The sequence below is a fragment of the Alternaria triticimaculans genome (assembly GCF_023758025.1).
Source record: "Alternaria triticimaculans strain BMP 0046 chromosome Unknown scaffold_3, whole genome shotgun sequence".
NCBI classification, from domain to species: Eukaryota; Fungi; Ascomycota; class Dothideomycetes; order Pleosporales; family Pleosporaceae; genus Alternaria; species Alternaria triticimaculans.
The window spans coordinates 1,679,326-1,693,275 of record NW_026055960.1 but is presented as its reverse complement, the minus strand read 5'-3'; the positions used below and the strand labels follow the sequence as shown (position 1 = coordinate 1,693,275).

The following is a 13,950-nucleotide window of genomic DNA, read 5'->3' as shown; positions in this document are numbered from 1 at the left end:
AAATTCATAATCCACACAGACCGGTGTCAAAAGAAGAAAACAGGTTGTGATCTTGAGAGAATGCGCCTTGTGCTCAGCCTGTGGGGCTGTGCAGGACAATCCAATGCTGAGGCAAGAGACCGCGCACAGTGGAAGAGGAGTACCATCATGCACATCACAAACACACAGACTTGCAATACTAACAAATTGAATATCGGGGTATCAAACTCCTAGCTCCCCTCCCTCCCAGGTCGATACGGAATATACGCATCCCCCACCTCCGGTATAACAGCATTCCCATCGATTTCCACCGGCGCAATAGGTTTCCTTGGCACCCTCGCCAACCCCGCAAGTTCCGTTGCTCCTTCTCCGTTCACCGGACTCGGTCCCGACGTGGAACTTCCATATGCCGGTGCAGTACTAGCGAGTTTCTGTCGCTCAGCTTCTGTAGCATCCATCTCGACGTTCCATTCGGGGGTCTCGTGTGGGTTTTGTGAGTGGTTGGCGTAGTGGGCTGCGGTCGTTCCTTTGGGTATGGCGTGGTAGGCGGATGGGGAGTGGTTTGCGTTGTCGTCGATTGGTCTTGTTGGGTCATCGTCTTTTTCGTCTCCCATGTGCTTTGAGGCGAGGGCTGCTTTCCTGTTCTTCTTTCGTCGCCTCCATAAGAGGAACAGTGCTAATGCTCCGAGGATCATGACTAGTGGGATGACGGTGGCTATCGCTGCGATGGCACCTGTTGAGATTCCACCCCCACTGCCGTTGCTGTCACCACCACTTCCTCCTCCCTGACTCTCACCACTGTTACTTGCGGATGCACCAGTCGCTGTGTTCGAAGCAGTCGGGTTTACGCTGCCGGCATCACTGGGTTGATACCTCAGGTGCAGCGCAGTGATACTCGGCGTCGCGCTTGCCGGCCAAGATCCACCAGCGTATGTCCTCGATTCGTTCTCTTCCGCGTCCGCCTCTCCACATTCAACAACTGGGAAGTTGCCACTGCCTCCCGGTCGACATCCATCTCTTCCATCTGCCTGAAACCCATTGGGGCAACACTGCAACCCAATCTCTCCGTCTATCCACCTGTTGTCACTGCCCTCTCCATCCGCGTCCGTTTGCGTAGCAACGGCCGTCCAGGAAGCCGGGCATGCGGTAGCGGGCGAGTAGAACGCGGATGGCGATGGGTAGATGTTCGATGTCACCCAGGGCATGCAAGCGGTGTTTATGCTGAAGGGTATCGGGTCCTCATCTTCTTCAGGAAAGACACATGTCTCGCCCCATGCGACGGCGCCGTTGAGGTTGCGAAGTGTGGCGCATGCTTGAGGTGGTGCGGTCGCCCATGCTGTGTCCCAAGTGTGTTGTAGGCTTCGCGATGTAGACGTCATCATAGAAAGAAGGAACTTCCAGGCTCACCACAGCCACGGCTGTGTTTCTGGGCAATGCTGCTAGCTAGGAGAATAGAGCTAGAGATTGAAAGGATAATAATGCCAGAGAAAAATGGCAACGATGCGCAATGGCTTCACAGCAATTACTGAACACCCAAGACATGCCGCTGCATCGGGGGAATTAAGTACGTTATTCCCAAAAGCCCATTCATCATCGGAATCCAGCACCAGGAACACAGCCTTGCCAGACCCACTTGCCGCATCTTGGACTGTTAGAGGCGTGGTGGTGTGGAGAGAATTCGATGATTTCATTCGGTGGCAACGGGCCGGCAGTTCACCTCATAGGTTGCTGTTCCTGGGCAATCTTGGCGACTTAGCCTCGTGTAGGCTAGTTTGGTTGATCTCAGTGATTTAGTGATCGATATTTGCCTCGGGCATGCACAGTGGAGTCTGTGTTGCTGCCGTTGGTGGAGAGGTGCCGGTTTTGGAGTGTGCAAAGGATTTGGCATAGCCACTGTATTCATCATCACGCTGCACCAGCGGCCTGGTAGTGAATTTGTGTTCTATTTTTGAATTTCCGTTTATGTACAGATAGTAGTAGTATGCGAAAGTTTGTTTCGAACGGATAGTTCGGTATATGGTATACTAGATCACTTCTTTCGTAGGCTGGCAGGACTCACCGGCTATGCCTTGTAGCCAGCCTCCGCCAGACCCTCCTTCAGGCTCTCAATCGCCTTGGTGATATCCGGTCGGTTCGGGTCGGTGACGCTGACGCCCATGTGTCCAAAGCGAATGTACTTGGTTGCGATCTCCTTGTGCAGACCACCAGCGAAGATGACACCCTTCTTCATGAGGTTGGGCAGAACGTCCGGAGGTGTCATACCTTCGGGTAGGTAAATGGCGGTCATACCAGTAGCCTGGTTCTCAGGCTTGGAAGCAAGCTGCTTGAGACCGAGATCAGCAACAGCCTTCTTGACCTTTTGCGACGCGGTCTTGTGTGCAGCCCAGTAGTCTTCGACGGGTCGGGCGAGGATCTGCTTGAGCGCAGTGTCGAGCGCGTGGATGAGTTGTGGGGAGGGTGTAGCGAAGTAGGACGCCTTCTTGGCTTCGTAGTTTTGCATGACTGCGATTGTGTTAGTTCCACTGATGCGCTTGACTAGGGATTCAGAGATACTCACTGGGCAACCAGTTCTTCCAGGAACCGAAGTAAGAAGTTGGTCGTGTCTTCCTCGCCTTGAACCTCTCAATCGCGCGGCCAGATACCATCATGATGCTCAGACCAGCTGGGCAGCCAATGCCCTTTTGCGAAGCCGTGATGACGGCATCGAGCTTCCACTCGTCGAAGCGGATCTCTTCGGAGCCAACACTGCAGACACCGTCGACTACGACCAATGTCTCGGGACTGACCCTGTGGACAAGCTCGCTCAATGCCTTGATCTCGCTGAGCACACCAGTCGACGTGTCGACGTGGGTGACGGTCAGGATCTTGTACTCCTTCTCCTTCAGTGCCTTCTCCACCTCATCGAGTTGTGGTCGGTCGCCAATGGGCGCTTTGAGCTGTGTAGCCTTGACACCGTAGGTCTCGAAGCAGTCGGCGAACGAATCGGCAAAGTAGCCAGTGTGTAGGACGAGCACCTCATCACCGGGCTCTACCAAGTTTGCCGCTACCTGGTCCCATCCGAGTGTGCCAGAGCCAGAGATGACGAAGGGTTGCGCGGCAGGGTCGCTGGACAGGAACAGCTTGCGCAGGTTTCCGAGGACTTCGCTGAATGTGTTTACAAAGGGTTGACCGACGTGCGATTCACTAATGAGATTAGCGATTGCGAACAGCATGAACAGTAAATGCCATAGAGGTGTCTTACCTGTAATGGCTCATAGACGAAAGCACGGCATCGTCAAACTCAATGGGCCCAGGAATGAGCAGGGCAGGGTGTGGTGCTTGGCTCGACATCTTCTTGGGTGGTTCCGGCGCAAGCTTCTTGACCTGCTCTACTTCCTTCTTGATTTCCTTCTTGGCTTCCTGCTTGAACTCTTCGGCCTTCTTGGGAGGTATGCGATTGCCTTGTTCGTCTTCGATGCGGGCGGTGCGTTCAGTGGAGAAGGGAGTGTTCAATTCGAGAAAGGGCTTCGAGTCTAAATGCTTGGAGATCTGTGTAAGGCGGGAGCCAGCGCGCGCACGAGGTGACGACATGCTTGGGCGGGGTTGAAGGCGGCTGTTCACGGCTAGGAGACGCAACCGCGGGGCTGCAAACATCCGGTGATCGGAGACGCGCGATGGATGAAAGTGGCTTTGATAGACACGAACGGTTGCTGCGTTATGCCAATTGCGACAATCTGCGACTATTTGTTCGTGTTCAGGAGACGAGGACGCGTCAGAGAAAAGAAAATTAGTTACTGATAGTAATGAGAGACTGGGAAGGAATTTGGAGATGCGATTGACAAATAAGGGGTCTATGGATGGCCGCTCATAAATTTACGGAACGAAAAGACACTTCTACACGCACGGATGCGGACCCGGGAGTTGCTGAATCGTGGGGTGCCACGGGTCCGCGATTCGGTCGCGTGGCGGGTGAACATGCGCTCGTCACGTGCTCGCGAGAAAACGGCTGGACTTTACTCGGCAGGGATGTTTGTTATGATCGGGCCCACTCTCGTGCAGCATCAACACTCGAGCGTCAACACGATACCAATTCGCTATCAATGCATTCTAGCAGCGCATAGACAGCTCGATTCAATTATACGACAGTTTATCTGACGCCTTGAACATTTCGATGCGTGTCACACGCGCCCGCGCCCAACAGGGCAACGATGATGCGACCGACGCGACCGAGCGTGCACCCTTGAATCAAATTTCCTCAAATGCGTCGCCCAAGCAGACCCGCTACGATGACGAGGAGCTAGTTCCGAAAACACCCGCAAAGACGCCCGCAAAGACTCCAGGAAGGAAGGCAAAGGGCAAAGGCCGGGCGAAAAAGGGAAAGAAGGGCAAAGCGGCTGAGGAGGATGAAGAGGAGCAGACCGGAGCCGCACCTGAAGAGGAGCAAGCCGCAGATGAAGCGCCCACGAACGAACCAACTGGCGACGATGGTTCCAAAGACGCTTCCGATGGTGAGTTCGCAGCCGCTCCAGACCAACAACCGTGGACTAATGGTGTACAGGAGCCTCAGAAGCCCCCGCAATCATCGAGCGACCCGTGACTCCAGCGCCGCGATTGACACGCCGACAACTGGCTATGCAGGAGGAGGAAGCGAAACAAGCGAAGCTCAGCGCCCAATCACAAGAGCCAGAACCAGCGCCAGTTGCAGAGGAGGTGCCTTCGACTGTGGAAACGACCGCAGAAGCACATGCGCCCGAGGAGACATTGTCTGAGGATGCAACAACAGGCGCAGAAGAAGCGCAGGTTGAGAGTCACCCACAGGAACCGATACAGGAGGTTGAAGCACCAGCTACGGTAGAGCCTGTAGAGGAAGCGCAAGATGAGCCTATACCGGAGGTGGAGGAAGCGCCTCAAGAGAAAGCCGATACTGTACAGACAGAGCATACTACGTCAGTGCCACGAATCGACGAGCCCCACGGCGAGGAGCAACCCGTCGAGGCAACAGCGACTGAGAATTCGTCTGAGAATCAAGTGCCTGAAGCTGACGCTGAAGCCCCTGCACCCTCAGTCGAAGTGAGCTCAGAACCGGAGCCCAAGACACTTGTAGCCGAGAGGCCCAGCGAAGATGCCATGACACCACTTAAGAGCCATGCCTCCAGCCGACGAGCGTCGCGCAGCCCCTCGAAATCGCCAATGCGCCTGGAGGAGTCTTTTGGGGCCATTGATGCGCTTGAGGAGGCACTGGAGAATGTGACTTCAGTCACCAGCTTCAACCATGCGAATGAAGTGATGTCGCCTCAGAAGGCAGAGTTTCCAAAAGCAGCTACCACACAGACGATGCGATCGAAGGCGCTCGGAAAAGGGCCAGGGCCTGCGCCTGCTGCCAAGCTATCGAGGACACCGAGTGTTGCTGCGCCTAAGAGCATGAAGCCAGTGAAATCTTCGATGGCTCGCGCATCCAGTGTCCGCACAGCGCCTAACAAAGATGTTAGAGTAGATTCCACGGATACAGTAGATTACCTTGCCTCGAAACGCCGGCCGATCAGTATGTCATTCCCCACACCTGCAGCGCCACCAAAGGGCCGCGCACCCACAAAGGCCACCTTCCAGCTTTCAAGTAACGATGTGGTCGCCAAATTGAAGGCCCAAAAGGAGGAACGTCAGAAGAGAGAGACAGAGGGTGTGGTCCGCAAACCACGACCTATTAGCATGCCTCCTCCACCGAAATCCGATAAGCCCCTGACGAAACCTGCGTTCCAACTCCCCGGCGAAAGAATCGCTGAGAAGCTCAAGGCACAAAAAGAGGAGCGGTTGAAGAGGGAAGCCGAGGCGCCTGCACAATCAGCACCAAAGCAGCGCCCCGTTAGCATCACCATGGCACCTAAGCAGCGTCCTGTTAGCATCAGCATGGCTCCCCATGCAAAGTCGACGAAAGCACTGACAAAAGCGACTTTCGAGCTCCCTGGTTCCGCCGTCGCCGAGAAGTTAAGGATTAAGAAGGAAGAGCGTCTGAAGCGAATGGAAGAAGCGGAGGCAGCAAAGAAAGAAGCTGCTCTCAAGGCACGACAAGCACCAGTGCGCAAGCCAGTGACTGTTCCTATCAGACAACAGCAACCAGGTGTTACCATTGCGCCTCCACAACCACCCCAAGCACCACAGGCCCAGCCCCAGCCTCAGGCTCAACCCCAGGCTCAACGTGCGTCGTCGCTGGCTAGCAAGCGCAGCAGCATGTCTCTATCGCAACCGCTGTCTCAATCCCGCTCCACGTCGACTTCCTCAGCAAACCGCAACAGTGTTATCGTTCCTAAGGCCATTGTCACGCCTGTCGACGCCGCACAACAGAAAGTCAAGGGCCGAGAAGTCTTCAACCGCGACCGAATGGAGAAAGAAGCCCGAGAGCGAGAGAGGCGCGAGAAGGAAGAAGCTGCCAAGCGAGCGCGAGCGGAAGCTGCGGAGAGGGGCCGCATCGCGAGTAGAGAGTGGGCTGAGAGGCAAAAGAAGAAGTTGATGGGTGTTTGAATATTGCTGATGGGTGTTTGAATATTCTTGCGACGGGTTTTCTGGTCCGACTTCTTATTCGGGGAGTATGTTTGGTGTCTTGGATATGGAGGGTGTTGGTATACTCTCCAGGTCTCTTCTTACTTCTTGCTAGGGTTGGGTTCATCTTTTCTTTGGCGTTGCCAACTGTCATTACCTCGTCCTCCGATGGTCGACTGGAGGTTTTCCTTTGGAGTTGCATCTCGTCTTTTCCTTGGCCAGATGGATATCAGGATTGGGTTCAGATCAGACCCGGTGTGTTGCGTTTCCAGGGCTGCACCAATGCTCTGCTCTCATATTGTTCAACAACTTACAATTTCGAGCAATCAATCTTCGAGTGTTAGCTTCAAACGTTCAACATGTGCTTTGTGTCCTCCAATCTGCCAGTCTAAGTTTCCCGATTCCAAGGCCTGGCCCTCAACAATTTGACATCTCTGACACCTCTGACTTGCCCCTGACAACAGCATTCGAGAAGTCTCAGCTGGCCATGAAAACTCTTTACAGAGTCTCATGCCACGGATTGTTTTGCAGCGCTTGCGTCGGCACATGTGCTTGCATGTCTTGCACTTTGGATCTTCAATTAGCGCCATGGAGTCGGGCCTTACCATCCCACGCGGTTTTAGCAGCAAAATTACTTCCAAGGTTCTTGCGATTTGACTCTGAGTGAGGCAGCATCATCGTTGAACGGCAATGCATACTCCACCAGGACACTATCGTCAAGCGTCCGGTTGGCACCGCGGCTGCTGCCCGACGGTCTGGTATTAGGCGGAGTCCCTTACCGCTCGTTTGTGCACATGGAAGCAAGCCTGTCCCATAGCGTCATTGTTTCGAGACACGTCGGAGATTGGGCACTTCTTTTGTACGTTGCGAACACATCATGCAGAAGTCACGATTCGTCGCGGGTACAGGTGCCGTGGCATCGACTAGCTCGGCACGCTCCTGGTCTGGGTTGACATCCCACGCAGATCAATTGGCGTATGCCTGACAGGCGAATATGTGATAGGCATTGGATTGTGCGACATTGTGATGGTGTCGTGCGATCTCTTCGATCTTGCGTCCACGTGGGTCGAGGCGGTACTTTCAGCCGCACCGTTGAGTCCAGCGTGTCAAGGAAGTAAGGGAGAACAACGAAAGACGTTGCGACCCAGTCTACGCCTTAGCTCTTGGGAATGCAGCCTCATGTGTGTCAAACCAAAGCTTCTAGCTCGCGATTCTCGTCAACTGTCCCAATATCACAAGGGATACCTTGAAGTATCGAGATCTGATGCGTGTCGGCGCGTACCGAGAAACCCCGCAGAGGATGGAGCTACGAGCCGCCAGATCTCATCAGTACGAGTCAAGCGCGAGGTCCGCGGCGTGCGCTTCACGGCCATTTGGGATTCTCTCGTGACGCCATCGTGCGCTTCATGCCAGCCCAATGCCGAGTCAGTTGTCGTCGTACCCACGCTTTCCTCGCGGTCAGGAACTGCTGGGAAAGCATAATGGCCCGAATGACTGAAATTGAATCCCCAATCTGGCACGATCCGAAGGGACGTGAAGGATCTGAGTGTTCCTGAACGGCACATGCGCCGATCAGAGATAGCTCGATAAGCGAGAATGTATGATAGGTTGGATGTGGTTTCCGCCAGATCTTGACAATATTGATGACGCCTGACACTGACAGATTGCACGCGCATTCCCGCCTGCCTGCCTTTCGGGGCAACGTGTGCGTGCCTGCATTTCGTTTTGAGTCAATTCTGGAATTGTCAGGGTGTGTGCGATGAATGTCAGCGATCGGTCCCTTGCATCGCGCGATTAGGGTCCAGATGCAGTGTCGATGGAGGTCACTCCTGCGTCTGTGAGTTAAAGGCTTCCCGTTGTTCAGCCAAACATTAGGCTTTCCCCAGGTTATTGAGGATCAGCGCACTACAACAGCAGTCTGGATCGACTGCCAACTCTGGCCGGAGCTTGCGCAATAGCGAAATACATTCAATAGCTTCTACACGAAGTCTCAAGGGAAGCGAGAGACCATATTGAGTGCGTCGTCACGCTTTTCCGCGATGATCCTCGGAGATCGCGGTCAATCTGCACGTAGGCGAGATGAACCAGTCATTGATGTTTGGTGAAGCCATTTTGCTTTTGGTCACACCTTGGTAGAGAGGCTAGGCTCAGGGGGTCTCGAGGAGGCTCAACATGGCATTGCGCAACTCCGAAGGGATTTCGGGGAGTTGTTCGTTGTCTCCGAGCCTTGTCAACCCGTGGTTTTTGGCTGGATGCCTGAAGACCCGGACCTAACTTTACAGTAGCGGCTGCACCCTTAGCTGCCATTGCAACCGGAAGAGGAACCCAGCATTATGTATGGTTGCAAAACAGCGACCAGTATCGGTCCTTTGGCTGAGCATCAGGTGCTTGGGAATGTTTGACGCGGCCCGTGGCGGTTATCGATTCTGTGAAGTCTTCGGATCTCGGAACAGTTGACTATGCCCCAAGTGTAAGCGAGGTGAGCTGTGAGTGGTGTGAGTCTGTGATGGCTGCGTTCATGTGGTTCGAGCCGTGTGCGTCGCATGTCGCACACGCGCGATGACCTAATAATGGTCGGGGTAGCAGGATGCCGTCGTCTCGCCATGGCCTGGACGGATGTCAAAGGGCAAAGCTGCACAAAGTGTTGACACCTAATCCTGGGGCTCGCTTGCGAAGTGGAGCCGGATGAGCTGGCATGGCGGAAGAGGACCGTGAGAGCGTCAAGGCGCTGCTTGAGCAGAGGGAAAATTCTTCGATGAGGCGGCAGTCGGGCGCTGCCGTGACAAATGCGGGCAGCGACTTGGACGACAGCGACCGACGACCGACGACATGACGAAACAGGCAAAGCGAGCATGGCTGGCCGCGTTGCGCCATCGTGACTTCCCCTCACCTTTGCAAATGCCGCATGACGAAGCGTGGGATAAGTTGCTTTTTGTTGCGCGCAGCCCGCATAACGACTGGCGGGATGAGCCCTGTCACCGGTAGAGACCCATGGCAAGCTACGGCCCGTTCACACAGAAATGCGGAGAAGCCAAGCAGAGACATGCCCACCTGCAGCGCAAGTCGCCAATGGCACGCCCCGGACGCGGCCGTGGGCATGCAGGTTGGTGTTTGAAGTGCTGGAGGGCCCTCTGCCCATTACCCAAGGCAAGGGCGCTGCGACGAAGTGGGTGCTTCCTGCCTGCTGGAACCCGTGGACCTCTCAACAGCGTCCATGTGTGTCTGCTCGGTGTTTATCGCCACCAGCGATCACTTACTGCGAACGTTGTTGAGTGTGGCTGACATCTGGATCATGCCTGAAGTCTGTGAAAATTCTTCCTGGCGAGCGTCGCACAGCCAGAGGCATACCGGTGGAGGAGAGGCCAGCCGTGCCTCGTCCTCGCACTCTGACCACGTACTGCGCAACATGCAAACTCTAAAGCGCCACGGGAATATAGAGAGACGCAGCACTGGGCCCGGCCGTGTCTCATCTGTGCACGTCTGAGAGGCTTGTGCTTATCTCGAGCCAAACACTGTGCCAAAGGGTGCCCGTCACGTGTTGGTGAGGGGTTGGCGCGATCTGCGTCGATAGTGAGACAGGATGGGGTTGGACAGGCGGTTGCGCGAGGCTGTCATCTGAGTATCACCGAGAACAAGTGGAGCAGAGGCAAAAAGTTTGTGTCTTGTCGCCATGAGTCTATGCCCATGGCCGTTGCGTCCATTTGAGACAGCTACTACTACGCTATAGCTAGAGCGGAAAACAGGCGCGACATTCAACGCCGGCCGAGTGAGAGGAATTCCCAACCGTCCTGGCCACAGTGGCCGTGATGCAATCGCATGTGCAGAGTGACCCCAGTCACCCACCCACGCCGGGGCAAGATGCTCGTAACAAAGACCCCTATACACCAAGGGGATATATAAATACTTTTAATCGTACACTGCGTCCACGTATGACAACAAAGGAAAGGGTACAGAACTAGAACGCAGCGCAACGGTGGTGGATATGCAGGTGTACTCCGTGGACCCATGCCAATCTCGACCCCCCAAGGCCCGAGACTGATGCAAAATACAAGAGAACAGAGAGAAACCGAAAGAAAGACAAGACGTCTTGGTCGGGTGTCGTAATTGTCGTGAAACCAAACTCCAAAAGCAGCGGACTTAGCAAGGCTAGTACTGCGTGTACCGCCTCTTGACGTCGCGTGTTTGGTCAAAGGAGCGCATGTAGCTGTTGAGTTGGGTTGCCGCTTGTTGCGAGATGCCGGACTGGGACTGGGAAGATTGCGAGGCTAGAGATGATCGTGACGACGAGGGCGTCAGGCTGCGCTGTGGGGAGGGCCTCGTTGCGGTTGGTGGTGCGAAGTAGCTGCCATTTGCGGTTGGGTAGTAGTGGTACGGGCTCGCTGGTTGCACTTGTGAACTCGAGGCTCCCTTGTATGCGGAGAAGTTGATTGCGGGGGCGAGGTAGAAGCCGTTGTTGGACGAGGACGAGGAGGAAGCGGATGATGACAGTTGCGAGGGTGCTTGAGCTGTGCTGCCAGCCCGCTCCATGTCGACGAGGCGGCACGATTGGGAGCAGTAGACGCCGTTTTCAGCGATTTGGCGGTCGCAGGACAGGCAGAAGTCGTTGAAGCACTCCATCTGGGAAGCCATTGCGAGGTGTGTGGTGTGTGCTGGTGTGTTGGTGAAGTAGTAGTGGTGGTGGTGATGGTATAGCCGCCGACGAGATGATATCGGGGTTGAGTGTTGGTGTGGGTGGGTGTAGTTAATGTAGTTGGACTCAAGCGGGACGACTGGGTTATGAACAGGTCTCAAGTGGGAGTCATGAGGTAGTTAAGTTGGTGAGCGGCAGGACCGTGTGGAGCAGCGGGAGGATGAGCCCCATATACTTAAGTCGCGCTCAGGCACTTCACGGCTGACCACCGACCACCCTAGCAGGCTTGGGTTGCAGGGTCCACGGGAGACGCACCCCTGTCGCCTCTCCACAATACTGATATTTGTTCGAAGCGCTGTAAGCCCGCACCCCTCAGCACCACCACCTGCACCACGCACCCATGCACTCCCTAGCGCCTCCGCCGAACAGGTCCAGTGCCATCCCTCGCCAGCTGCACGCTTTGCACGCTGCTTGGGCCACCACGGTGCTGTGCTGCCGCCATTCGCTCTGCCGCAGCGAACGACGGCCCTCACGGCGCTGTGAGCTGCTCGATGCTGCAGCCCGCAGAGCGTAGAATTTTCGGCCGCGGGGGCAAGAGCAGCCGGCTTGCGTAGTGAGCAGTGATAGTCGCGCCATCTGGTGACACCACCCTCCACCTCCGCCCGAGTTGCGTGATAGCAGCGCGACGCGAAAACGTCGCTCCATGACGGAATCCCCTCGCTAGTCATCTGCCCGGCCCTGCGCCGGACGCGCAGATGACTGACGTGCAAATCTAGGTACGAGGCTTCCTCTTGCAGCCATATGGCGGCGGGCCAGTTATCGGTTTCAGCAGTCATGAGCGCCCTCCCATGTCCCTCTCCCACTCCCTCTCCAATCCCATGCTGCCATCCACGACCATAGCCGAATCGCCTGCCCCAGCGTTAGGCCCGCTTTTCGCTATCTTCGGTGATAACACACGCCTCCCCAGAGCCATTATTTGCACGCGCTAGCTTTCTGTCTCACCCTCAGCCCTGCACCAAGTCAAATTCTTCCTCTAAGCCAGCCGCCTTCCGTAAGCCGTCCATCTGGCACACGGAGTGCTGAGGAACCATACTGATCCTCGTGGCGACGGACAGAAACCGCACCCACCTCGTCTTGACTAGTCTCGTCTTGCACCCGCATGCCTAATCACGAACAGCCTTGATCCAAGACGTTATCTCTGGCCTGCAAACCACTCTCTTCCACATACGGGAGTACGGCTACGGGTTGCAGCGGCGATCTTCAACACTATGCACGACACACCACCCTCAGAACTGCCGCCTGCTGAGCCCTTTCACAATTTCCTCAACACAACTCCTCTTCAATTTCCGCGCGGCTCTATGCCTAATCCGCTGTCCAGACAGGCGCCTGGAGGACCTTGACGCCTCGCTTCTTGCTGAGCGCCTCAAGCCTCTTTTCCCTAAAAAGTCAGGAGCAGACCGACCTGGACTCATGGTCATGGCTTGCTGCCCCCATCGGGGGCCGGCGAAGGCGAAATGAGTATCAAACGGTAGTAGGAACGCATGTTCGCTTGTTCGTCTAACTGCTCATGGCTTGCGCAATCTGTGCAGTGTGCAGAGCAACACTCTTCCAGCTTCTCCAGCTCACACCAAGCGAGATAAGACGCTCGGTGCAGGCAACCGCAATCCTACCAAAGCATACGTCCTGCAAGTGGCTGCAGCCTTCACAGTGTCCATGTCCAGACGGACGAATGACGAAGCCGCCCCCAGCTGCAAGTCACTTGGCCGACGTGCTCCAACACGAGCAGCCTGCATGACCTGCCAGAGAGACAGCCCCCACGCTGCTTTTTCCAAGGTTCCTGTACGACATGCCCTAGACAAGCCACCAAGCGAACTCCTTGATACTTACAGGCTTTCTGCAGGAACGGTTTGGCCTTATCGCAAGATCCTCGCGGTTAACGAGGTCCCTTGAAATTCACCTTCTCTAGTGTGCCTCCTTTACCATGACGCGCGATTCATGATACTGCTGCAATCACGGGTGCAATTACAGCAGCGCGACCAATGCGGTACCCAAAAACAGATGTGGCCCGTGAAAGATGCCCTTCCCCACAATAACCGCACGCACTTTGTGATTGCGAAAGATGGCGACATTGCCAGGGAGCGGGCCATGCGCTGCATCGCTTTGCCCTCGAAACGGCTGTCAGCCTCAATAAACAATACAGCGTTGCACATAATCCTCAACAAGTATGCATCGACGATGCACTCCCCAGGTAGCAGCAGCGTTGATCAACGATATAGCACAACGTAATGCATCGAAGGCATCCAGACTTCATATATGCTAGAGTATAGCACCACTCGATTCCCCAATGACTATGCTGTGCATCGTTTACGCGCCCCAGCTGCAAGATGATGCAGGACGCGGCTTGTCCAATATTCGTGCGTCTCATGTACCTGTCCCCCATCATTGCCAACATCTGCAACACTATGGGGACCTTCGGGATGCAGAACCCCAGACCACTCGAAGGACCTTGCGAGATGCGACCTGCACCTTGTAGCAGGCAACGTCTCTCGAGCAGCAGGCGAATACACGCTGTGTAACTCGACAACAGGCGCCATTAATCTATCGTGAACGCGGCACGGAGCACCGACCGACTCTAGATTCAATAACGAGCAGCCTCGCCTCGTTGCTCGCTTGAACCTGGTGGGTATCTCCCGAGTTTGGCACTCTCCCGAGACATCGGCCCGTTTTGTTGGCGGGTCGACCGCGAGTGGGCTTTTCCCAACGATGTGTGTTTCCCGGCGGTTGCCCGTCGCTGGTACTGGAAGGGCCTCCCTTTGCGGGAGGAGTCG

General features: G+C 55.5%; 4 protein-coding genes across 4 annotated transcripts; 1 reads left to right on the top strand and 3 right to left on the bottom strand.

The window, feature by feature from the left end:
* Window positions 1-209: 209 nt before the first annotated feature.
* Window positions 210-1,358, bottom strand: J4E78_003258 (uncharacterized protein; the record flags this gene model as incomplete). Its single annotated transcript, XM_049363898.1, is given in 2 exon segments — window positions 210-1,338; window positions 1,354-1,358. 2 exon segments carry the CDS (start codon window positions 1,356-1,358, stop codon window positions 210-212), a joined length of 1,134 nt encoding a protein of 377 aa, XP_049224563.1.
* A 683-nt stretch (window positions 1,359-2,041) lies between these two features.
* On the bottom strand, window positions 2,042-3,549 carry J4E78_003257 (uncharacterized protein; the record flags this gene model as incomplete). Its single annotated transcript, XM_049363897.1, has 3 exons — window positions 2,042-2,481; window positions 2,537-3,162; window positions 3,221-3,549. 3 exons carry the CDS (start codon window positions 3,547-3,549, stop codon window positions 2,042-2,044), a joined length of 1,395 nt encoding a protein of 464 aa, XP_049224562.1.
* A 580-nt stretch (window positions 3,550-4,129) lies between these two features.
* Window positions 4,130-6,474, top strand: J4E78_003256 (uncharacterized protein; the record flags this gene model as incomplete). Its single annotated transcript, XM_049363896.1, has 2 exons — window positions 4,130-4,466; window positions 4,517-6,474. The coding sequence occupies 2 exons, from the start codon at window positions 4,130-4,132 to the stop codon at window positions 6,472-6,474; spliced, it is 2,295 nt and encodes a 764-aa protein (XP_049224561.1).
* Window positions 6,475-10,638: 4,164 nt separating this feature from the next.
* Window positions 10,639-11,121, bottom strand: J4E78_003255 (uncharacterized protein; the record flags this gene model as incomplete). Its single annotated transcript, XM_049363895.1, has 1 exon — window positions 10,639-11,121. One exon carries the CDS (start codon window positions 11,119-11,121, stop codon window positions 10,639-10,641), a length of 483 nt encoding a protein of 160 aa, XP_049224560.1.
* Between the last annotated feature and the right edge of the window lie 2,829 nt (window positions 11,122-13,950).